The sequence below is a fragment of the Monodelphis domestica genome, chromosome 3 (genome assembly GCF_027887165.1).
Source record: "Monodelphis domestica isolate mMonDom1 chromosome 3, mMonDom1.pri, whole genome shotgun sequence".
In the NCBI taxonomy this organism is placed as follows: Eukaryota; Metazoa; Chordata; class Mammalia; order Didelphimorphia; family Didelphidae; genus Monodelphis; species Monodelphis domestica.
The window spans coordinates 77,441,833-77,466,832 of NC_077229.1; the positions used below are offsets into that span (position 1 = coordinate 77,441,833).

At 45.2% G+C, this 25,000-nt stretch overlaps 1 protein-coding gene across 1 annotated transcript in view; it reads left to right on the forward strand.

Moving 5' to 3' along the window:
• TMPRSS9 (transmembrane serine protease 9) overlaps positions 1-25,000 on the forward strand; it is a 52,444-nt gene that overhangs the window by 16,260 nt on the left and 11,184 nt on the right. Inside the window, 10 exon segments of the mRNA XM_056820982.1 lie at positions 673-704; positions 744-812; positions 815-914; positions 6,852-7,126; positions 7,233-7,369; positions 8,859-9,180; positions 12,029-12,200; positions 16,777-17,048; positions 17,640-17,776; positions 22,680-23,205. Of these exon segments, the coding sequence (XP_056676960.1) occupies positions 673-704; positions 744-812; positions 815-914; positions 6,852-7,126; positions 7,233-7,369; positions 8,859-9,180; positions 12,029-12,200; positions 16,777-17,048; positions 17,640-17,776; positions 22,680-23,205 (2,042 nt within the window).

Here is a 25,000-nt window from a genome sequence, read left to right on the forward strand (position 1 = left end):
ATTGAACAATTATGCCCAAAGAGTTGGTTAATGGGTTGCTGCCAACTTAGAGATCTCCAATGATGTCCCCAAAACCCATTTGTGCTTTACCTAGTGTTCACATTTCTGTAAATAACTTAGATAAGGGCATGGTTAAAATATTTATTTATTTAAACCTTTACCTTCTGTCTTAGAATTAATACTAAATATCCATTCCAAAGCAGAAGAGCAGTAAGGACTAGGCAATGGGGGTGAAGTGACCTGCCCAGGATCACACAGCGGGGAAGTGTCTGAGGCCATATTTGAACCTAAGACCTCCCATCTCCAAGCCTGGCTTTCTTTCTATCCACAGAGCCACCTAGCTGTCCCTGAAATATTTATTGAAGCAATGTAGCTAATACATTGAATGTCAGACTTAATATCGTTCAAAGTCTCAATGAAGGATTAAATCTAAATAGTCTTATATGAAGAATCAAGGACAAGTACTTGATGGGAGGGGGGGAGGTGGCTGGATGAAGGTTGAGTGAAAAAAGACGCAGAGGGCATTTCCTGGGCCAGAGGAAGCTAGAGTCCTTTCTGTAAAAGCTGGACTTGGTGGGGAGGTTGTCAAGTTGATTCCCGATCAGAGATGGGCTGCCCACAATGGCCTCTGAGATCCCTTCCAAAGCTGCGGTTTTGTGGGGGGTCTTCCAGCAACAGGCTACATCTCAACGACAGCTTACCTGGTGCCTGGGGATGAAAGGCCAACGTTTTGTCTCTTTCAGATTGTGGAGGCCGACCTGCCTTGAAATCAGCCAACAGGATTGTGGGAGGAATGGAGGCTGCCCGGGGAGAGTTCCTTGGCAAGTCAGCCTTCGGGAAAACAACGAACATTTCTGTGGGGCAGCCATTCTCGGTGCCAAGTGGCTGGTATCCGCAGCTCACTGCTTCAATGAGTAAGCTCCCTGTATGCCCCCTCATCCACCCATTTCTCAAATGGATTCAGAATGACCAACACTCTCCGCTAAAAGGAAATTTTTTAAAATGGAGATTAGTTGGATTATTTCACCTTCTTGCTACCATATTGGATCAAGGTGTGGCACCAGGAGGTGGAGAAGTATTGAGAAAGTATTGAATTTGTAGTCAAGAGATAAAAGTTCAGATTCCAAATGCTAAGTCACCTTCCCTTCAGCTTCCTTGTCTAAAAATCCTCAAATAAAAAAATCAGATGATTGAATTAGATAATCCCTATAGACCCTTCTACTACTACCACTCTATGAATACAGTATTTATTGTGTTGCTTTACAGTATATAGGTCTGTGCCATATGAATTCTGTATTGCAAATCATCTCAAGAGCATATAAGAATGAAAATGAAAGAGGGCAGCTGCATAGCTCTGGGGATGGAGAGCCAGGCCTAGAGATGGGAGGTCCTGGGTTCAAATCTAGCCTCAGACACTTCCTAGCTGTGTGACTCTAGACAAGTCATTCACTCTCCATTGCCTAGCCCTTACTGCTCTTCTGCCTTGGAACCAATCAATACACAGTACCGATTCTAAGATGAAAGGTAAGGGTTTGAAAAAATGAAAATGGAAGGATAACATAAAAAAGAAAAATGGGAAATATCTGCAAAGATTTTTTTAAATCCTTACCTTCCATCTTACTTTAATATACTTACTTTAAACCTTTACCTTACTATGTATTGGTTCTAAGGCAGAAGAGTGGTAAGGGCTAGGCAATGGGAATTAAGTCACTTGCCTAAGGTCACACAGCTAGGAAGTATCTGAGTGCAGATTTGAACCCAGAACTTCCCATCTCCAAGCCTGGCTTTATCCACTGAGTCACTTGACTGCCCCCCCCCAAGATTTTTTTTAATGAGAATTTGTTTGCAGGTACAATTCTTTTCACATTGAGCCACCACACTTGATCTCTAACATTACAGTCCTAATCATGTTTATGGGATGAAGACCCTTACTTAGAAGAGATCCCATCCTTGCTAGAGGTAGTACAATTGTGAGGGCATTGATGGACCAATTCATGAGGTATATGAAGGAGGGGAAGATACCAAAGACATGGGGGAAAGTCTTGAACCTTTTAATACTTTCCCTCCAACAAAGCACCTGAAGCAACACCAATAACTACTCAAATGAATTTTGTAAAATATATATCCACACTTGTCTATGCACCAATTGAGGGCATCTGTAGGAAACAGAAAGGCTCTCACGAGGGATTTCTACTGAGTAAGAGATGGAGAGGAATGCAAGAGCAAAGTATACTTTTTGTTCATTGATTATGAAAAAGATCGAAGAACAAAACATTACTTTAAAGGCTTCCCTCCAAGAAGGCATCTCCCTTTCATACATCAAAATCATTCAAGATTCCTTAGAAGATAAAAGGACAGAAATAACCCTATTCCAGGAACCTCTGACCATAAATATTGAGTAAGACATAAAACAGGGAGACTCACACTCATTGGAGATATTCACCACTGCAACGAAGGAAATCCAGGGTAGGATCCAAGTTGAAGTAGACATCTGAGATGTCTTTGTCACCTCTGAACAGTGAGGTCATCCAGATGCTCCTTTCTGCAGATGACATGATAGTTGTATCCAATCCCGAAACATTACAAAAACTCCTAGAAGAGATCTGTAACCACTCAAAAGTTTGACCTGACTATCCACACAAGAAAGACCAAATGGATGGAGAATGTCTATTGCTCAAATTATGGTGGTGGTGGAGTTTGTCCTCCATACTCAAAGAAGACCAAAATATCATCACTGGTGATGTCTTTTGACCCAAGCATAAATTGGATTTAAGTGAGGCAGAGTTGTACAAAGTTGTTCGTCTCTCCCTCCCTCCCAGAGTCATCAAAGACAAAAGCCAAGATGACTGTTGATAGCTTGGGATGCTATCAACATCTTGGCTTTTTTTTTAAACCCTTACCTTCCGTCTTAGAATCAATACTGTGTATTGGTTCTAAGGCAGAAGAGTGGTAAGGGCTAGGCAATGGGGATCAAGTGATTTGCCCAGGGTCACACAGCTGTGAAATTTCTGAGGCCAGATTTGAACCCTGGACCTCCCATCTCTAGGTCTGGCTCTCCATCCACTGAGCCACCTAGCTGCCCTCTTACCTTGGCTTTTTTAACTTATCTCCCTGTCTACCTTCCTTTCCCCTCCCAGTGCTGGCAGGCGATTCAATCTGGGTTATACATGTATTATCATGCAAAACATATTTCCATATTGGTCGTTTTCATTTTTGTAAGTGAGTAATCTTATAAAAACCAGAAACAAACACAATTAAACAATTGAAAAATCCTATGCTTCTACCCACGATTCTTAATTTCCCCTTTGAAAAAAAGTTGCTAGCCCTAACGGGTAGGGGAAATGCATCATTGAAATATAGAAATAGAATATAAAAATAGAAAATGCATGAAAGAAAGAGAAGATATGTGAACACATCCAGATCCTCAAAGTGTGAGGAGAGGAAGGCCTTTAGCACATGAGATAGAAAGTTGAATGGGAGAACGTGGACAAGAAACATGGAAACCAGGTGGCCATGGATGAGGTGCAGTCTGCATCATTGGAGAGAACATCCACATTGAGGAGATTCCCTGTTAATCTGAGTAATGTTGTTATTATTTCCATCTACCCTATACTGTAATGTTGTGGAGGAGAGAAAATGGGAAAAGCCTGCAGCAGAGCTGGAGAAGCCGGGACCACGGAACCTGTGAATCAAGATGGACATTCTATTTGGAGTGAGGCCTGGGGAAGGACAGTGGAAGAAGGAGAGCCAAACTGAAAAGACTTGGTCTCTTGCTCTTGGGACAGAAAGGAGGAAGGACAGAAAAGTCCTGCTCTCTGGTTTCTCTCTACTATACTACAGTGACTGGATCTTAGAACTGTTGGCCATTTTCCCAAATCTGAACTCTATTCCACCATCCTCCAACTTAGGAATTGTTTTAGTATTAGGGAAACCCCAAACCCTCTCTCCCTTCAACTTCTTAGCTTTCCCTTCTCCCAAATAAACCCCTTTCTTAAACTTGGAAGAGAGCAAGTGCTTTGTTTGATCTACCAAGATACTCATTTTGAGCTGACTTCAGTGCTACCAACAGAAGAATCAATGGGGGGGGGGGGAAGTAAGACAGGGAGGGGTGAAGGGAAGAAAGAGGGAGGGAGGAAGGAGGAGATTGGCAGATCTGATCTTGAAATAATCATCTCTCACTTAAAATAACCCCCTAATACAATACCACCAGTTAAGGCAAGTATCCACTCAAAGATAGCTAAGTGGTACAGCAGATGGAACACTGGGCTTGGAATCAAGAAGACTCATCTTCATGATTTGAAATCTAGCCTAAGGCACATTTTAGCTGTGTGACCCTAGGCAAGTCCCTTAACACTGTTGGCCTCAGTTTCCTCATCTGTAAAATGAGCTGGAGAAGAAAATGACCAACTACTCCAGTGTCTTTTCCAACAAACCCCAAATGGGGTCACAAAGATTCAACCACAATCCAAAGCAATTAAACAACAAACTTGAGCGATATTATTATTTTCTTCTATGGTATACCAGTTAAGGCAGGGAATCTATCCACTTGAAGAGGGTTCTCAGTTTTTAGTAGTCAGCAGTTAGTCAGTAGTCAGCAGTGTGGATCTCTCTCTCTCTGTCTGTCTCTCTCTCTCCCTCTTTCCCTCTCTCCCCCTCTCCCTCTCTGTCTCACTGTCTCTCTCTGTCTCTGTCTCTTTCTTTCCTCTCTCTCTCTTTCTTTCTGTTTCTGTCTGTGTCTGTCTGTCTGTCTGTCTGTCTGTCTGTCTCTCTCTCTCTCCTAGAAGAATAGATTTAATCCTATTTTAGCAGATAATGGCAGGGATCTTAGCCAAGACCACAAAGGAAGGACAATAGGAGCATCCGGTAGGTCTCAAGCTGTTCCTGGGTTGCCTGCCAGGCAGGTACCACATTCCTGTCATCATAGGATAGAGAGAAAGTGAAAGCAAGAGTTTTCACTCAAAGTCAGCATGAATGGCCTTGGAGAGTCTCTGAAGTGTGAAGAAGCAGATAGAGGATTGGACCTGGGATCAGGAAGCCCCAGGACCGGATTCCATCTCTGGACAAGTCTGACCCTGTCTCAGGTTCGAGCTTCTCATCCCAAAAAGCAGAGAAGACAAGAACAGCAGGGCTGCTGGGAGGTCCAGAGGAGAGGATAACCCTACTGCAATTTGTAGACCTTAAAGTGTTACTTATTCTGTCTTTGCCTCAGCATAGCCATAGGTGGAGAGAAATCCATCAAGGGAAATTCTCTTTTGTCAATTTGGTGAATACACCCGCGCCCATAAAGAATGTGGACGTGCAAGAGGGTGGACAACAGAGAAAGCAGCTCAGAAAAACTCCCACCAAAAAATCATTTTGGGGAGGGCTACTCCAACCTGTGTACAGAGGAATTGATATGATTAAAACTGAGGCTCTTGGGGGCAGCTAGATGGCTCAATGGATTGAGGGCCAGGCCTTGACATGGGAGGTCCTGGGTTCAAATCTGGCCTCAGATACTTCCTAGCTATGTTACCCTGGACACGTCACTTAACCCCCATTGCCTAGCTCTTACCACTCTTCAGCCTTGGAGCCAATACATAAAATAGATTTTTTCCTTTAAATTTAATTAATTAATTAAGAGAATTTTCCCATAGTTTCCAATAGTTAGATTCATGTTGTTTCCCTCCCTTCCTCACACCTCCCTCCCCATAGCCAATGAGCAATTCCACTGGATTTTACGTGTGTCATTGATCAAGATCTATTTCCATATTATTGATATTTGCAATAGAGTGATCCACAATATTGATTTTTTTAACTTTTTAATTTTTTTAAACCCTCACCTTCCATCTTAGAATCAATACTGTGTATTAGTTCCAAGGCAGAAGAGTGCTGAGGGCTGGGCAATGGGGTGTTAAGTGACTTGCCCAGGGTCACACAGCTGGGAAGTGTGTGAAGATCACATTTGAATCCAGGTCCTTCCTACTCCAAGTCTGGGACTCTATCCACTGTTCCCCCTAGATGCTGATTCTTCTTCTTTTTTTAAATCCTTACCTTCTGTCTTAGAATCAATATTGGCTCCAAGGCAGAAGAGCAGTCAGGGCTAGGCAATGGGGGTTAAGTGACTTGCCCAGGGTCACACAGCTGGGAAGTGTTTGAGGTCACATTTGAAATCAGGACCTCCCATCTCTAGGCCTGGCTCTCCATCCAGTGAGCCATCCAGTCACCCCCCTTAATTTTTTTTAAAGCATTGTGTATACATTTTTTTTCAGAGAACTGATAGTTAAACATTTGCCAGCATACCACTGTCTATTAGGTATTTCCAACTGGACATCCTACAGACATCTCAGAGGGCTTCATCTAAAACAAAAATGTATTCTTTCCCTCTCAAGCTCACTTTTCTTCTGAACTTTCCTATTTTTTTCGGGGCACCAGAAGCTTTCCAGTCATCCCGATTCACAACCTCAGAGGCAACCTCAGCTCTTCCCACCTCTTCCCAGGCTTCTCTGAAACCCTCCCCTTAGTTGTTGGGGTTTCCCTTCATTTTTTCCCTTCCTATTTAATTAATTTAGAATATTTCCCCATGGTTCCATTTTTCCTGTTCTTCTCCTTGCGTTCTCTCTTCCAGCACCAGAGAACCCCTTCCCGCGGGGTGAGGCGTTCCCCTCTTGACAGGCGCCTCCCAGGAGTTTCCGCGTCTTTGCTGCGCCCCCAAAAGCTGCTGGAAATGTCTTTGCCCTTTTCCCTCTTTCTTGGGTCTCTGCGGGGCGGAGCCCTAGAGCAAGAGAACGAGCGCCCCGAGGGGGAAGAGCATTTCTCCTGGCCGTCCCGAGGGGCGGGCCAGGTTTGCCTCTGAGGCGCGCTCTGCCCCGCAGATTCCAGGACCCCACCGTCTGGATGGCCTACGCCGGGACCACCTTTCTCAGCGGCTCGGACAGCGGCACCGTGAAGGCCCGCGTGGCCCAGATCATCAAACACCCCTTCTACAACTCGGACACCGCAGACTTTGACGTGGCCGTCCTGGAGCTGGGCAGCCCCCTGCCTTTCACCAGCCACATCCAGCCCGTGTGCCTGCCCTCCGCCACTCACGTCTTCCCTCCCCGGAAGAAATGTCTCATCTCCGGCTGGGGCTACCTTAAGGAGGATTTCTGTAAGCATGGCTGGGGACGGGAGGAGAGCCTCGAGCCCAGAGAGGAGGCCGAGGGAGGGGGAGAGGCCGTCCCTGAGGCCCCGGCTGCTTTCTCTCGCCTCTCCAGTGGTGAAGCCCGAGGTCCTCCAGAAGGCCACCGTGGAGCTGCTGGACCAGGCGCTGTGTGCGAGCCTCTACAGCAACGCGCTCACCGACAGGATGGTGTGTGCCGGCTACCTGGACGGCAAGGTGGATTCCTGTCAGGTGAGGTGCCAGCCTGGTGGGGATCCGGGACTAGGGCGTCCTCCACCCCCTGCTCCCACCCCACGAGCCTGCCTGGAGGGCGAGTCTCCTCTCCATCGGCCAATCAGCCCATAAACATGAAGAAGCACCTTCTCTGTGCCCGGCATTGTGCTGAGTTCTAGGGATACAAAAAAAGAGATAAACGACAGCCCTGCCCTCGAGGAAGCTCCTGGGGTAAGCCACCCTGGTTCTCCAGCCAATAATAATAATTAATCAAAATTATAACAACAATGACAACAAACTGGCGTCAGCTGGGTGGCTCAGTGGATGGAGAGTCAGGCCTAGAGAGGGGAGGACCTGGGTTCAAATGTGACCTCAGATATTTCCTAGCTGGGTGACCCTGAGCAAGTCACTTCACCCCCATGGACTAGCCCTCATAGTTCTTCTGTTTTGGAACCCTTACTTAATAGCAATTCTTTTTTATTATTATTTAATTAATTCATTTAGAATATTTTCCCCATGGTTACATGATTCATGTTCTTTCCCTCCCCTCCTTCCCCCCCCCCCACTCCAGTAGCCAACAAGCAATTCCACTGGGTTTTGCATGTATCATTGATCAAGACCTAGTTCCATATTATTAATATTTGCACCAGGGTGAACGCTTAGAGTCTATAACTACAATCATATCCCCATCGACCCATCTTCACATCATTTCTAAGACAACCGGTAAGGGTTTTAAGAAAGTCATGGAATGAGGAACAAGAGACCTAGACCATATGTTAGGGGTTGGGTGGTAACATGGATAAGAACTCAGGAAAAGGGAGGATGTGACCCTGGGCAAGTCACTTAACTTAACCCCCATTGCCTAGCTTACTACCTTACTACTCTTCTGCCTTGGAACTAATACACAGTACTCACTCTAAGATGGAAGGCAAGGGTTTAAACAAATAAATCAGCAAACCTGGCTTCAGATATTTTCTAGCTGTGTGACCCTGGATAAGTCACTTCATCCCCATTGCCTAGTCCTTACACTCACTCTTCTGCCTTGTATTGACTCAAAGACAGAAGGAGAGGGTTTAAAAAATTAAAAGTAAATATAATGGCAGAGTAGTGGGTTTTCTCCCATAGGATGTCTTCAAGTGGTAGATGGATAACCATTTAATAGAGATAATGTAGAGGAGATTTACCATTCAGGTTGGGTTGGATGCCCTCTAAGGTTCCTTCTGGTTCCAGGCAAAAATAGGTTCTGTTTATGTTTGAAAAGACAGCAGCAGAGACAGGAAATCATCTCCCACCCATCCTCAAAATGGCGCCATTATCTCTGGGATGGGTGGGTGGTACCTGTCCTCCAGCAGGAATACTTCCATAGGCTCCCTGCATGGGGAAACCCAAAGTCAGGGGGGTAAAAGGTGAAAATTTCTTCATCAGAATTCAACCAAGTTGGGTTTTGAGATGATCCCAGAAGCCCCTTGGGACCACGGGGTCCCAAATCTATGGCTTTTACATGCAGGGTGATTCAGGAGGACCACTGGTCTGCGACGAGCCCTCAGGGAGGTTCTTCCTTGCTGGCATTGTGAGCTGGGGCATTGGCTGTGCAGAAGCTCGGAGGCCGGGAGTCTATGTCCGTGTGACCAGGGTTCGAGACTGGATTTTGGAGACCATCTCCACGGCACCCACTGTCAGCGCACCAGCTGTCTTTTCTGACTCCACCACCAGCAGTAACTGGCTCTTGATGACAGAGAAGCTTGTGACCAGCACCACCACCAAGCCCAAGATGGTCACAGAACTGGATGGGGCATCTCTGTATCCTGGCACCACCGCCAGGCTACAAGGTAATTTACAAGGATGCTGGCAGATGCTGTAGTGGAACAAGGACCCTCTCTGGGGCAGCTCAGAACAGCCGCAGGATGCCTCCCAGCCGCTCCTCAACAGAGGGTTGTATTGACAAGAGGAATAATTACTAGGGATGAGGACCAGGCTTGGGCTTCAGCTGGTAAAGGGATCTCCCAGAGGAGGAAACTCCCCTTACCAATATAGGTTAGCATCTTTATTAGAGGGCTGTCCAGAGCAATAATGCTTAGCCTGATGACCATAAGCTCATTTTTAAAGTATTTGGGAGGGCAGCCAGGTGGCTCAGTGGATGGAGAGCCAGACCTAGAGACGGGAGGTCCTGGGTTCAAATTTGGACACAGACAATTCCCATTTGTGTGACCCTGGGCAAGTCACTTAACCCCCACATTGCCTAGTGCTTACTGCTCTACTGCCCTACTGCCCTAGAACCAATATACAGTATTGATTCTAAGACATACAGTAAGAGTTTGGGGGGGTTAAGTATTTTAAGGGGGCAGCTAGGTGGCTCAATGGATGGAGAGCCAGGCCTAGAGACAGGAGCTCCTAGATTCAAAACTGGCCTCAGACACTTCCCAGCTGTGTGACCCTGGGCAAGTCCCTTAACCCCCATTGCCTACATTGCCTAGCCTTTACTGCTCTACTGCCTTTGAACCAATACACAGTATTGATTCTAAGATAGTTTTGTTTTGGTTTTTTGTTATAGAACAAAATTTATTTTGCAATGCTTTATCACAATGAATTGCATCTCTTTGGTAAAAAATAAACTTTCTAAACATCTTCATTAACAGAGATTAGATACAAAAACTAAACATTTGTAAATTGTTTTTAAAATGAGCAAAAGACTTGGAACTAAAAATAGGTTCACTCGTAACTGGTCCTCTACTGGCAGAGTTATTCTACAGAACAGGACATTCCTTATGCTACATTAAAGAACAGCATTAAGGGAGAGTGTAACTCAAATTGCTTTTCCATATTTTCTAAGATAGTTTTTTAAAAAGCATTTTAACACTGTTTTTCAGTTTAATTAGTTTCCCATGCATTTAAGATCATTATTCTGAAGAGTCATTGACTTCACCAGACTGACTGTCCAAAGGGCCATGACACAGACAAAAAGCACAGAGTAAAGTGACTTAACAGACACTAGGAGTCAGAAACAAGATCTGAACCAAGGTTTTCTTGGCTCCAAGGCAGCTCTCTGCTATTCTGCTAAAACTACACACGCCCTTATAACTTGGATCATGATATTTTAAACCAAAAGTAATCTCAGAGACCCTCCAGCCCAGCTTATTTTGAAGGGGTAAGAAAATGGAGCCCCACCAGGAGGAAAGTAACTTTCCCACGGTCACCCAGGACTCAAATTCTCCAGCTCTAAATCCAGTGTTCATTCTATGTCACTATCTACTCCTCACCACGTTCTTTTATAGGACCTTCCTCATAATTGTCTTCATTTTGAAGTTGGAGAAATTGAGGCTAATAGAAGTGATCCAGCCACAGTCACAGGCCTAGAAAATGTTTGATCTTAGACTCAGATGTCCTGATTCCAAATCCTACATACCACCTCTCATAAACAAAAAAAATTCCCCAAATTAGATCATTTAAAGAATTTGTGAAACCTCCTCCTGTGGGCATTATTTAAGAAGATAAACACTCATTTGCTTGGCTAAGTGGGAAGGGAATTAAGCTTTGGTTAAGCACCTACTATGTTCCAGGTGCTGTGCTAACACTTTGTAGCTGCTATCTCATTTGATTTTCATAAAAACCCTGAGAGTACATGCTGTTATCATATCCATTTTAGAGTTGTAGAAACTGAGGCAGATAGAATTAAAGTGATTTGGCCAGGATCATTCAGCTAGTAAGTGTCTGAAGCTGGATTTGAACATGTCTTCCTGACTCTAGGACCAGCACTTTTTATCTATTGCACCGTTTAGCAATTTGAATAGGTTAGGCATAATCTTGCCTAAAGGTAGAGGCAATGAATTAATGATACTTCTGAGGGAGGGAGGGAGGGAGGGAGGAAGGAAGGAAGGAAGGAAGGAAGGAAGGAAGGAAGGAAGGAAGGAAGGAAGGAAGGAAGGAAGGAAGGAAGGAAGGAAGGAAGGAAGGAAGGAAGGAAGGAAGGAAGGAAGGAAGGAAGGAAGGAAGGAAGGAAGGAAGGAGGGAAGGGGGGAAGGGGAGAAGGGGGGAAGGGGGGAAGGGGGGAAGGGGGGAAGGGGGGAAGGGGGGAAGGGGGGAAGGAGGGAAGGGGAGAAGGGGAGAAGGGGGGAAGGGGGGAAGGGGGGAAGGGGGGAAGGGGGGAAGGAGGGAAGGGGGGAAGGAGGGAAGGAGGGAAGGAGGGAAGGAGGGAAGGAGGGAAGGAGGGAAGGGAGGAGGGGAGGAAGGGAGGAGGGGAGGGAGGGAGGAAGGAAGGAAGGGAGGAAGGAAGGAAGGAAGGAAGGAAGGAAGGAAGGAAGGAAGGAAGGAAGGAAGGAAGGAAGGAAGGAAGGAAGGAAGGAAGGAAGGAAGGAAGGAGGTAAAGAGAAAAGAAAGGAAGAAGAGAAGGAAAGAGAGAAAAAGAAAGGAATAAATTAATTTATATCCTCCGTTTACAAATAAAAGCAAGATAATAGTAATAATAGCTCAGGGTCACACAGCTGGGAAGTGTCTGAGGCCACATCTGAAGCCAGGTCCTCCCGTCTCTGGGCCTGGCTCTCCATCCACTGAGCCGCCCAGCTGTCCCTAGAACTGCGTCCTTTCTAGTCCACCACAGAGGCCGGCTCGATCTCAAATCCAGGCCACATTACAAACTCTGCTCTCGTTCTCCCTTTGTGACTTGCCCTTGCTTCTCTGCAGAGTGCGGGGGGAGACCCGGGATGCTGAAACCCAACAAAATCGTCGGGGGATTCGACGCTGCCAGGGGGGAGGTCCCGTGGCAGGTCAGCCTGAAGGAGGGGTCTCGGCACTTCTGCGGAGCCACGGTGGTGGGCGAGCGCTGGCTGGTGTCGGCCGCTCACTGCTTCAATCAGTAAGGACGCGCCTCCCCCGCCTGGGCCGTGCAGCTGGCCTTGGGCGCCTCTGTAATTTCGCCCATGTTCAGGTTAACATTCAGCTGCTCTGGGTGTGCGCCCTCAACCCAGTCTCGTTTCTCCACCCATTCACTGATTCCACAAACACTGATTAGGCGTCAGCTACACGCAGAGGTGGGTCCAAAGGGCAAAAAGGCAACGTTCATGGAATCACAGAATAGTCTGTCCAGCTGGCTCCCTCTGCCAGGGACCTCCAGGGAAGGGGCGCCTGTCACCCCAAGGCAGCCCCTCCTCATTTGGGAGAGCTCCTATCGGAAAGGCCTTCCATTGAGCTTCTTTGCTCCCCCCACAGCCTAGTTCTCCCTCTGCCACCAAAAGCACGAGGGCGAGGGGCGCCACCTCTTCGTGTGTCCTGGACCCCTGAGGCAGCCTGGCCAGGCCCACACATTCCTCAGAATTATGGTTTGTTTTATTTGGGGGTTTTTTAACTCCTGCCTTCCCTCTTAGAATCAATTCTGTGGATTGGCTTCAAGGCAGAAGAGTGGTAAGGGCTAGGTAGGGGTTAGGTGACTTGCCCAGGGTCACACAGCTGGGAAGTATCTGAGGCCACATTTGAATCCAGAACCTCCTGACTCTGTATCCACTGAACCACCTAACTGTCCCAGAATTCTATTTCAAAATGTATAAAGCAAGCTACCTAGGATTATAAGGCAAGCCAATTTTACTAATATAAAGCTGTAATCTTTTCCCATCTGAATTCACAGAGCCCCTGAATTCTATCCACAGAACAGAGGCTGGGAAGCTCCAGGGGGACAGCCTTTCAAGATACTTGAAATCAGCCCTTAAGACAAACTATTCCTCAGGTCCTTCAGCTAATCCCTTGAGGGCCTCCCTGTCCCATGGTTGCCCTTGGTCTTCCCTAAAATACAGAACTACCTAGAACTGATCAGAGTAATGTAGCTGTAGCCTGGCCAGAGCAGAGGATGGTGGAATCACCCATCAGATTCCTAATCCTGGGCGTTATAGAACTCTCCTAATGAAGTTTTTTAGGGCAGTTGCAGGGGGCAGTGGACTCAGCTTGGAATTAGGAAACAATGAGCAGTGTGACTCTGGACAAGTCACTTCACCCCTTTGGCCTCAGTTTCTTCATCTATAAAATGAGCCGGAGAAGGAAATGGCAAGCCACTCCCAGTGTCTTTGCCAAAAAAAAAAAAAAACTGCCTCAGTTTCCTCATCTATAAAATGAGCCAGAGAAGGAAATGGCAAGCCACTTCCAGTGTCTTTGCCAAAAAAAAAAAAATCCCAAACTGCCTCAGTTTCCTCATCTATAAAATGAGCTGGAGAAGGAAATGGCCAACCCCTCTGGTATCTTTGCCAAGAAAACTCCCAAATGAAGTCACAAAGAGTTGGACACAACTAAAAATCATTGAACAACAATAATATCAACATCTGGTAGTTTTCAGAGTTTGACAGTAAGTTTGGCTCAGCATCAGGCCTCTCCTAATTCCTAATATACCTCTAGTAATACTTACATAAATAAATTAAAAGAAAACCAATTGTTCGCTTCCCTTGGCCATTAGAGAATGGCTCTTGGTCAAGTTATTTAATTTCTTGAATGTAAGTATAAGACTTTATATCCATTCCAATTCAATTTCATCCCATTCCATTCAGTCCAACTGTCTAGACTGGTACCATCTTTTCAAATGCTGACCGGGGTGCCAGTTGGCATCCCCAGCTTTGTGCCATCTGGCACGGGTTTGAAGAGCGTATCATTTATCCCTTTGTCCAAGGCTCTGAAGGAGACATCCTTCCAGTGAACCTCTTCGGTTCCAGTCATTCATCTAGTTCCAAATACTCCTACTTGAACTATCATCCGACCTTCTTCTCTTCCTCCTATCTATGAGAGCGACTTTGTACCAAATACTTTGTGATACTTAAATCTGGGGAAATGACGTTCATGTCCCTGCCCTGATCTCCTAGGCTAGTAACCTCGTCCAAACTGGAGATGAGGTTCGTCCAGCATGGACCTTATTGGTTCTTTGTTATCCCTCCTTGCTTTTCTAGGTATTTGGCCACCCTGAGATTGATTAAGATTGCTAAATTAAGGCTATTGGCTAATTTAGATCAATAACATGTTAATATTAACAACATAATAGTGATAGCAATGACCAGCCTTTGCCCCAGTGAAGAGATAATAAAATTGGAACTCTCTCTTTTCTTTTTTTAACTCTTATCTTCTTTAACCCTTATCTTCTGTTTTAGAACTAGAATTAGAAAATTCTATTGGTTATATATTCATTCAGCATATGGTATTGGTTCCAAGGCAGAAGAGTGGTCAGGACTAGGCAATTGGAGTTAAGTAACTTGCCCAAGGTCTCCCAGCTAGGAAGTGTCTGGGGCCATATTTGAACCCAGGGCCTCCTACCTCCAGGCCTGGCTCTCTATCCACTGAGTCACCCAGCTGCCCCTCATTCTCTTTTTTCAATACAGAGATCGGGGATCTATGAATGTGGGACATTATAGATGTTCTCAGATACCCTTGCTGGCTCAGTTTTCCTTAATTGTTTTTCTTTGTAATAATGGAGAACTTACTGGGTTCAGGGGGAAAGGGCGAAAATATCTGAAAATGACTGAGTTTTTTAAAGTACTTAAACAGAAAAGGCTAATTTTTAAAATATATGAATATGAAAAAATATATGAGAGAATTCTGCTAGAATCAAGTTCAAGCTAATGAGCCTAATTCCATTCTCTTCCCTTTTTTGAAAATCAAGACATTTGCCCTTTTCCAACTCTGTGGTGTCCCCCATTCTCCAAGATCTTCCAAAGGGCATCAACAGAGACTGAGCAGCTACCTCTGATATTTCTTTTAATACAGAGATTCCCGTACCTCAGCACACTGCCTGACCTAATAAATGGTTATTGACTCATCAGTTAACTGCCTATATCTCATCTGGACTTAGAGAGCTGAATTCATCAAGGGTGGGGAGAGCTCCTCCTACTATGGACCTCATTCTCTTGACTTGTTCTTCAGTCATTTCAGTGGCATCTAACTCATTGTAATTCCATTTGGGGTCTTCATGGCAAAGAGACTAGAAGTAGCTTGCCATTTCCTCCTCCAGCTCATTTTACAGATGAAGAAACTGAGACCAGCAAAGTTAAGGGACTTATCCAGGGTCACAGCTAGGAAACGTCTACAACCAGATTTGAACCTCTAGCCTTCTGAGATCTTTGGGGATCTTGACTATCACCTAGGATGTTAGCTGTCCCTCTCAGCAGTAGGTCACCAGCAGAGTCGATGAACTTGCCATCCATGCCTCTGTCCAAGGTGCTGACAAACTTGTTCAATGGCACAGGGTCAAGCAGAGATCCCTGGGGCCCTCCACTAGAGACTCTGCCCCCAGAATGTAAGCTTAAGAACAGGGACAATTCCGATTTGGTCTTTGCATCCACAGTGCCTAGTACATAGTAGGCATTTTATAAGTTTTTATTATATCAGATTGAATTTAGGACTCCTGACACTCTTCTACCAAGACCATTCGATGCCATAATTTTCTTTTCTTTTTTAAACCTTTACCTTCCACCATAGAACAGGATTTAGCATATTAGTTCCAAGGCAAAAGAGTGGTAAGAGCTAGGCAAATGGGGTTAAGTGACTTGCCCAGGGTCACACAGCTGGGAAGCGTTAGCCTATGTCTTTATAAAAATGTAAGTTGGTTAGAGATTTGCCTGTGCATGATCCCTGCCCTCTTGGAGCTAACAATTAGAGGGGAAGACACAAACAGAAAAACAATTCTGTGTACTGTTAGGATGAGGACTTTAGAGATATGCAAACAAATCCTTTGGGGGCTGGAGAAAGTGGGGTCCAAGGAGAAAAAAGCAAGAGGTACAAGGAAGACTCTGGAGAAGATAGCGGTTGAGTTAGGTTTTGAAAGCTGGGTAGGAATTCAGCTGGTGATGGAAGGAGACAATATGGCAGGGAGAGGGCATGGAGTGAGCAAAGGCAGGATGGAAGTAAAAAGTGGAAGATATCTTTGAGGAGAGAGATTCACAAGTTAAGGCATGGAAACGTTTCATAACTCTCTCTAGGTGGTTGTCACATATTATAATGAATTCTACTATAACATGGTGTTTAAACCAGAGTATTTGCCTAGTACTAAAATCCTCTCCAGCAGTGAGGAGAGTCTCATTTAAATACCAGACTTGAAATAGATAGATAGATAGATAGATAGATAGATAGATAGATAGATAGATAGATAGATAGATAGACAGACAGACAGACAGACAGACAGAAAAACAGACAGATTAGATAGACAGATAGATGAATGAATGAATGAATGAATGAATGAATGAATGAATGAATGAATGCCAGGCTTGAACCCAGGATTATATGACTGCTGCCTTCCTAGAAGAATATCCTGGTCCTTTTACCTTTTACCTCTACCTTTAGGTAGAGAAGGACTAAGCAACTAGATAGCCACCTTTCCTTTCTTTCAGGGCGGGCGGTCTAACCATTTGCCAAAACCCTGGTGATGATGGTGGGGTGGGGGATGTCTCTGTGGGCTTCTGTCTCTGCAGCACAAAAATGGACTTTGTGAAAGCCTATGTGGGGACCACGTCACTGACAGGAGCAGATGGCAGCGCTGTGAAGGTCAGCATCAAGAGTGTGGTTCTGCACCCCTCCTACAATCCTGTCATCCTGGACTTTGACGTGGCTGTGCTGGAGTTGGCCAGCCCCCTCCTCTTCAACAAGTACATTCAGCCCGTCTGCCTCCCACTGACCATCCAGAAATTCCCCGTGGGCCAGAAGTGCATGATATCTGGATGGGGGAACACCCATGAAGGCAACGGTCAGTTCTGCCAGAGGGTGGTTCCACCTAGCTAGAAGAGGCCCTTAGAGGTCCACTTGTCCAACCTTCCTGTTACCTGTCTACTGGCCTCCCAGAATTCAACATCATTGTCACCATGCAGGGCATTTCTTAGGAGAAATGGGACATGGTGGTTCTTCCAACAAGAATGGGTGAAGGATCATGAATTTGTAGTGTTTAGACCTGGAAGGGACATTAGGGGTCTTGTCTAACCCCCACCCCATTTGACTCTGGGAGACTCAGAAAGGTGAGAGGATTTCTCCAAGATCACACAGGCAGTAACAGAACCAGGGTTCAAACCTCAGGTTTCTGACTCCAAATCCAGTCTCATTTCTATTACGTTGTGTGATCTGTCTGGAGGTGTATGAACACCTGGATGGGACATCTTGGCCCTCTGGGATCCCTTCTAAGGTTGAGATTCTGAGATTCAATAAAATCTCATCAGTCTCTCTCCAAAGCTTCCCTCTTAGACTTAGTGGGCATGTCCTTTCCCCTGAATTGTGGGTAGTTGTCTAACTGATTGACATAACCCCCAGTCTCAACTCATCCTTTTTGTTTGTTGGGTTTTTGCAGCAACTAAGCCTGAGATCCTGCAGAAGGCATCTGTGGGTATCATTGATCAAAAGACATGTAGCGTCCTCTACAATTTCTCCCTCACCGATCGTATGATATGTGCTGGTTTTCTGGAGGGGAAAATAGATTCATGTCAGGTGAGCATGGGCAAGTCCTGCCGCCATCTTGACTAGAAAAAAGATCCCATCTCACAGTTGAGCAAGGTAAGGCCCAGTCATGGAGTCAGAGAATGGTTGAGCCTCTGAAGGAAAGGGTCCAATTCAAAGAGGAGACCGAGGCCATTCAATGAAGTTTCCTGATCTTTATCCCATTTCTGTACATTTGGGTATGCTTGGAATCAACTCCTTCCATGGGATCATAGGATTTTAGATTTTAGACATCTCTATCTATGGAAACATTTCCATTCCTTCAAGGATCCACTGTGGTGCCACTTCCTCCAGGACACCGTCAATGATTCCTCTCCAGCTAAAGGTGATTGAGTCTTTCTTTCTGAATTCTGCAGACCTCTGTTTGACCTTTTCTGTGCATTTATTTCATTCTCATTTGTATTTATTTGTGTACACACCCCATTTGTCTCCTGGAATATAAGCTCCTTGAAGGCAGAGACTATGTCATTTTTCATCTGTTTCCCTTGGGCCTTCTACATAGGAAGCATTTGGTAAGGGTAGAGTCGAATGAGCATTGTCTACCTGTTCTTCTTAATCCCAGAAAATGGGCTGGTTTTAATTTAGGACCGAGGGTTCCTTAAGAGGGCATTTAGTGCTTCTATAGACAGATTTGAACCCTCCAGGATTAGTCCAGAATACTAATAATAGTAAGAATAATAACTCATATTTATATAACATACTGATGTTTACAAAATGTTTTCTTTCTTCACAACACCTCTGCATGGTGGATAGTGCAAATACCATTATTCCCATTTTACAGATAAAGAAAGACTTGCTCATGGTCACTATCAGACTTCAGATTCAAACCCAGATCTCTTGACTCCAGGTTCAACACGTCTGTCTTCCACTCCAGGGGTGGGAATCGGGGACAGAGTACAGGGTCCCAGTGATAGCTAACATTCTCTCCAATTTCTTACCTTCAAACAGGATTGACTCTATCTAAATTCCTGGACCACTGGGTTCCAAAGACCTACAAGGCAGGAGATAACCTAGCCTCCTCCTCTGTTAGCTCATTCTAGGATGTAACCACCCTTACCTTCCTCCCCAGGGCCAAAAGGCCACCCTCAGAGCCACCAGTTCAAATGAATACAGAGAGGGAGAGTCTAAGAGGAACCACCATGTGAACCCAACTATCCAGCTTTGCACCACTGACTGCCAGGGTTGCTTCAGGCCTGGGGAGCAAAGCTGGTCATCTGGAGGGCAGACCCTACTCACCAGAGAGGGACCATTCTCACTCTGGGACAGCCATCCCAGGTGCCCTTAGGGATAGCCATAGCTGGGATCTTCATCTATTCAGAAGCTAAAGTATCATGACAGCAAATAGGAACACTAAAGAGGGACATGATCCACTCCATCTTGGAGCTACCCTCTCCATTAGAACTGATGGACAAGCCTGGAGACAAGAGGTATCCTGGGTTCAAATCTAACCTCAGATGTTTCCTAGCTATGTGACCCTGGGCAAGTCACTTCACCCCCATTGCCTATCCCTTACCACTCTTCTGCCTTGGAACCAATACCAAGTACTGATTCTAAGGCAGAAGGTAAAGGTTTAAAAAAAAACTGATGGGAAAAGCCCACACTTAGGCAATCACCAGGATACTAAGGAGGCAAAAGTTCTTAGAATGAAGAGGCAGGGAAAATATAGAAAATATGCTGAGAATAGCATCAAGGAAGGACTGAAGTTTAAGAAGGTACCCCAACTCCCCAGAAAACAGAGCCTATCCTATAATCAGATAGGAAAAATGAGCAAACAACAAAAAAAGTACCTAATGCTAAAGAATTTTTATGGAAACAAAGAGAAAGGTATAGACACAGAAGGGGACAATTAAAGCAAAGGAAACACATGCAAAGTCCAAAAGAAAAATATGGATTGGACACAGATTCTGGAAGAGCTCAAAAGAGCCTTCAAAAACCAATTAAGAGAGGCAGAGGAAAAGTGAAATGAAAATGATGCAAGAATGAAGGGGAAGGCGGGTTGCTCAGTGGATAAAGCACCAGGTGTGAAGAGGGGGTTCAAATCTGGCCTTAGATACTTCCTAGCTGTGTGACCCTGGGCAAGTCACTTGATCCTCATTTCCTAGCCCTTAAATCTCTTCTGCCTTGGGACTAATACACAGTATTGATTCTAAGACATAAGGTAAGGGTTTTTTTTAAAGGGAAGATGTCATCAGGCTGATCACAAGGGGATGCATTTTTTTATCACATCAACGTGTACAAACATGTCACAGAAGCGTGGAGGGGTTAGATTGTTGCCAATGGAATCCTGGATGTATTAGCAGGATTATAGACAGAAAATGCAGGAAGTTAAGAAAATAAGTCATTTATTATATAAATGTAATACAACGTAACAGACTAATTCATCAAAGTTATCGGACAGCTACTCTATACAAAGCTCTGTAGACCGATGCTAAAGACACAAAGATGAAAAAAATGACTCAGTCCTAGCCTCAAGGAGCTTATGGCAAGGAAGGGGGAGAAGGCGTGACATTTCACCAGCTAGACATAACACAGGAGTGTCCCTCAAGGCTCTTCTGCCTTGGAACCAATATTTAGCATCAATTCTACAACAGAAGGTAAAAGTTTAAAAAAAAAAAGTTGGGTCTATACTGAATCTTCTTATATGGGTTCATTTAATATTTGGAGACCCAGGAAGGAGGGAATTTGCTATTTAAGGGAAACAGAGTAAATCTCTTTGTGATGAAGGCAGTCTTTGTACAACAAAGTGAAGGCTCCACCCTTTCTGTCCTTCTCCTGCCCATGCCACCATCTTGACTGGCAGAATTCCTTCTTCCATTAAACATGTTTGCCTGCTACTACCAGGTCTGCTGGTTTGGGCTCAGTGCTTGTGGCAGTGGGAAAGACCACTGGGGTCTGTACCCCTTTAGGAGGCTAGGAAGCAATGGATGAAAGTCCAGAGAAGAGAAGTGCAAATGAGCCATGGAAGGAGTTTGATCCAGAAGGGCAAGCATAAAGCTAAAATCAGCCTCAGCTTCCCCTGTATGCCCTTCTTCTTCCCCCACAGAGAACTGAAAAGGAGATGTGCCTAATGGTTTCAAATTGTAGCAACCCCTACACATAGGTGAGCTTCTTCCCAAAAAATAAATAAATAAAGCTATTTGAGAGTCAGGTCTGTAAGGGCTCAGCCTCTGGCGCAAGGCACCAGGAGAGGGAGAAGTGGTGCCAGTTTGAGAGGAATGGAAGCCCAGCATGTCAGAAGCAGCAGGCACCTGAATATCAGAGGAGCAAGCAAGGACAGTCAGAAAGGGTCTTATCTTACAAACAGTGAAACTGAGGCATGGAGAGGGTTTTTTTGTTTTGTTTTTAAGATTTGCCCAGCTATTAAGCTTGTAGGTCAGGATTTGAACCTCAGTCTTTCTAACTCCAAGCCCCAAGCACCAAGCCCCATTCACATTCACTAAATCATTGGGTGCAACCCTTTTATTTCACAGTTGGAGAAACTAGGGCTTAATGGGGGAGATCACCGATGTAAAGTCATATGGGTTATATGGTCTTCTGACCCCCAGGCTGATGCCTGTAAGGGATAGAAATCATTCCACAAGTCAAGAGAGTGAACTCATCAAGCACGATGCTCTTGTCAACTCTAGGAGACTTTCTTCTAAGAAAGTAGTTTGAATCTCAGCTCCACACTTATTACATGGATGGCCTTTCTGGGCCTGATTATTCGTATATAAAATGAAGGGATTAGCCTGGGCGACCTCCAAGATCCACTTCACCATGCTACCATGTTCTAAAGTACTTCCCAGCTCTGACATTCTCTGTTCTAAGGCCTCTCCCAGCTCTGACATTCCCTGTTCTAAGGCTCCTCCCAGCTCTGACATTCCCTGTTCTAAGGCTCCTCCCAGCTCTAACATTCTTTGTTCTAAGGCTCCTCCCAGCTCTGACATTCCCTGTTCTAAGGCTCCTCCCAGCTCTGACATTCCCTGTTCTAAGGATTCTCCCAGGTCTGACATTCCCTGTTCTAAGGTCTCTCCCAGCTCTGACATTCCCTGTTCTAAGGCTCCTCCCAGCTCTGACATTCCCTGTTCTAAGGCTCCTCCCAGCTCTGACATTCCCTGTTCTAAGGCTCCTCCCAGCTCTGACATTCCCTGTTCTAAGGCTTTCTCAGTTCTGATATCCTCTATTCTAAGGCTTCCTTGATTCTAACATCCTCTGTTCTAAGGGTTCTTCCAGCTCCAACATCTTGTGTTCTAAAGCCCTTCCCATCTTTTCCATTCCCTGTTCTAATATTCCCTCCCATCTTTGGAATCCTGTATTCTAAGGATCCTCCCAGCTCTGACATCCTCTGTTCCAAGGATCTTCTTATGTCTGCCCTGAAAGAAGGTCATTACTTCTATTTTTCTGCAATGCTTTAAGGTTTTCTAAGTACTTTCCTCACAGAAATCCTGTGAAGAAGGTAAACTATCATTCCCATTTTGTAGATGAGTCTCAAGAGAGGAAAAGAGATTTGCACAAGGTCATACAGTTAAGACCAGTGAATAAATGTTTAAGTGCCTAGTATGTGCCGGGCATTGTGCTAAGTGCTAGGTATAAGAACACACACACAAAACCAGCAGTCCCTGCCTCTGAGGAACTCTCATTCCAACAGAGCTAATTAAGCATCAGCCCATCAGTTCAAACCTAGCAGTCTTGACTTTACATCTAGCACTTGGGCCATTAAATCAAGCTGTTTCCTCTAAAAACAGACCCAGAAGAAGACCAGGAGGGTCTAGAACTGAATGGGGATGCCACCCAGGGAAATCCCCCAACCATGACTTACCAATCTAGAGTGAGCCTCCCCTCCACAAGCCAGGTAGCATCCTCCCTCTGGAGAGTGAGATTTGGGAGCCTTAGATTCCTGTGTTTTTTCCTCTAGGGTGATTCTGGGGGGCCACTAGCCTGTGAAGAAACTCCAGGTGTTTTTTACCTGGCAGGGGTTGTGAGCTGGGGCATTGGATGTGCTCAAGCTAAAAAGCCAGGAGTGTACTCCCGGATGACCAGGCTCAAAGACTGGATTGTGGACACCATCTCACCTGGCCTGCAGACCAGCTCTACTCTCTCACCTGAGAAAACCCCTCTCGTTACCAGCCAAGCCCTAGGAGCAACATCAAGCACAACAACCACACGTGTGACCACCAGTAAACTGACCCCACCACCAACCAGCAAAACCACCCCCAAACCCACCAGTATAACCACCCTCAAGACCACCAGCCAACCTACCAGTCAGCCCACCAGCAGGACTACTAGCAGACCCACAACTAGCAAAACTACCCCGAGGCCTACCAGTGAAACTACAACCAGGAGACCCACCAGTGTGGTCATTACAACAATCAGAACCACCAGTAGTAAGCCGCCCCCTTCACCACAAACCCACCGACCAGCTACACCCATTCCGCTTCCAGGTACAGTAATAAGATGGAGAAGTTTGTTCAGGCGGCCTGGGGTTCTTGACCATTGCTATTTCCAGACTGTGCTAAGTCGCCCCAGTTAGGGGCCACCTCCCAGGAACTATGCCCTAACAAGAGATGTTGGCTTGTATCCTGTGCTTGCAAATCATGGCAGCTGAATTCTTAGAAGCATAGATTTAGAGCTCAAGGGACCTTAGCGGTCATTTCATCCAATTCCCTCTGTTTAAAGATGAGAGTCTGAGGCCCAGAGAGTTACTTGCCTGAGGCCACACAGTCAAAATGAGCAGAGCCAGGCTTCGAATCCAATGCTTTTAGTCAGCAGGCTTTCCATGAAAACAAGCGGCCTGCCTTCACCATTCACTGAACAAGTGAGTGAAGCCCAATTCGAAAGCCTTGACTAGAAAGCCAAGGCCACTGGGAAAGTTTGCCCAGAATTCCCAAAGTGGAAAAGGCCTGCCCTGGGAAAGTTATACCAGATCCTGGACTGGCCAACATTTTTCTGTTCTGCTGAACAGTTTTTTCATTGATTTGCATATAGCATATCACTAGCTTTTTAAACTTCATCAAACATGTGTTATCTCTTTGGATCCTTATCATCCAGCTGTTATCATCTTCATTTTACAGAATAGGAAACTGAAGTGAAGTGATTTGCCCAGATCACACAGCTACTGACTCAGGTTTTCAACATCATCATCATCATCATCATCCTGGAGCAGCTGGGTAGCTCAGTGAATTGAGAGCCAAACCTAGAGACAAGAATACCTGGGTTCAAATCTGACCTCAGACACTTCCTAGCTGTGTGACCCTGGGCAAGTCAAATAACTCTCATTGCTTAGCCCCCGTTCTTCTGTCTTAGAGTTGTTACTGAGAAAGAAAATAAGGAGGTGACTCAATGTATTGAGAGCAAAGACTAGGGATATGAGATGCTGGGTTTAAATCTGGTCTCAGATACTTCCTAGCTGAGTGGCCCTGGGCAAGTCATTTAATCCCCATTGCCTAGCCCTTACTGCTTTTCTGCCTTGGAACCAATACATAGTATTGATTCTAAGACAGAAAATAAGAATTTTTTTTAAATCATCATCATAGCTAATATTCCTGAGCAAAGTACTTTACAATTATTATCTCATTTGATCCTCACAACTGTAAATATTAAAATTGGGGAGATGGGGAGACTGAGGCAGGTAGAAATTAGTTTCTCTCTGCAAGGAGTATTATATTTTTTAGAGGTTTATTAAAGGTTAAAGATTAAAGAATATACAAGTAAGAAACATGTGCCTTGGCCAGAGGCCTAGACAAAATAACCTCACATCACGCAAGAGACCGCCTGCTCCAAAACGGAAGTCCAAAAAGAGCCAAGAGTATATCAGTCTTTTAAAGTGATTTCCTTGTCACACCACAACCCTGGGAGGTAGGTGCTACTAATATCCCCATTTTACAGATGAGGAATCTGAGACAGACTGAAGTGAAGTGACTTGCCCAAGGTCAACACAGCTTATAAGTGTCTGAAGTTGGATTTAAACTCAGATCTTCCTGATTCCATGTCCAGCACTCTATCCACTATGCCTCCTTGGTTAGCTCATTGATAGCATGCTTTGTAGTTAACACAAAGCTAAGAAGGAAGGCTCACACATTGGATGACCAAAAAAGCAGGAGCTAGAAACATCTTGATGGTCTAGGACAGTGATGGTGAACCTTTTAGAAATGGCACACTGTGCCCCAGACTGAGTGCCCCATCCTTTATCCCAGACAGGGGAAGAAGGAAGTGTTCATATTGGGCTGCTGGACAGAA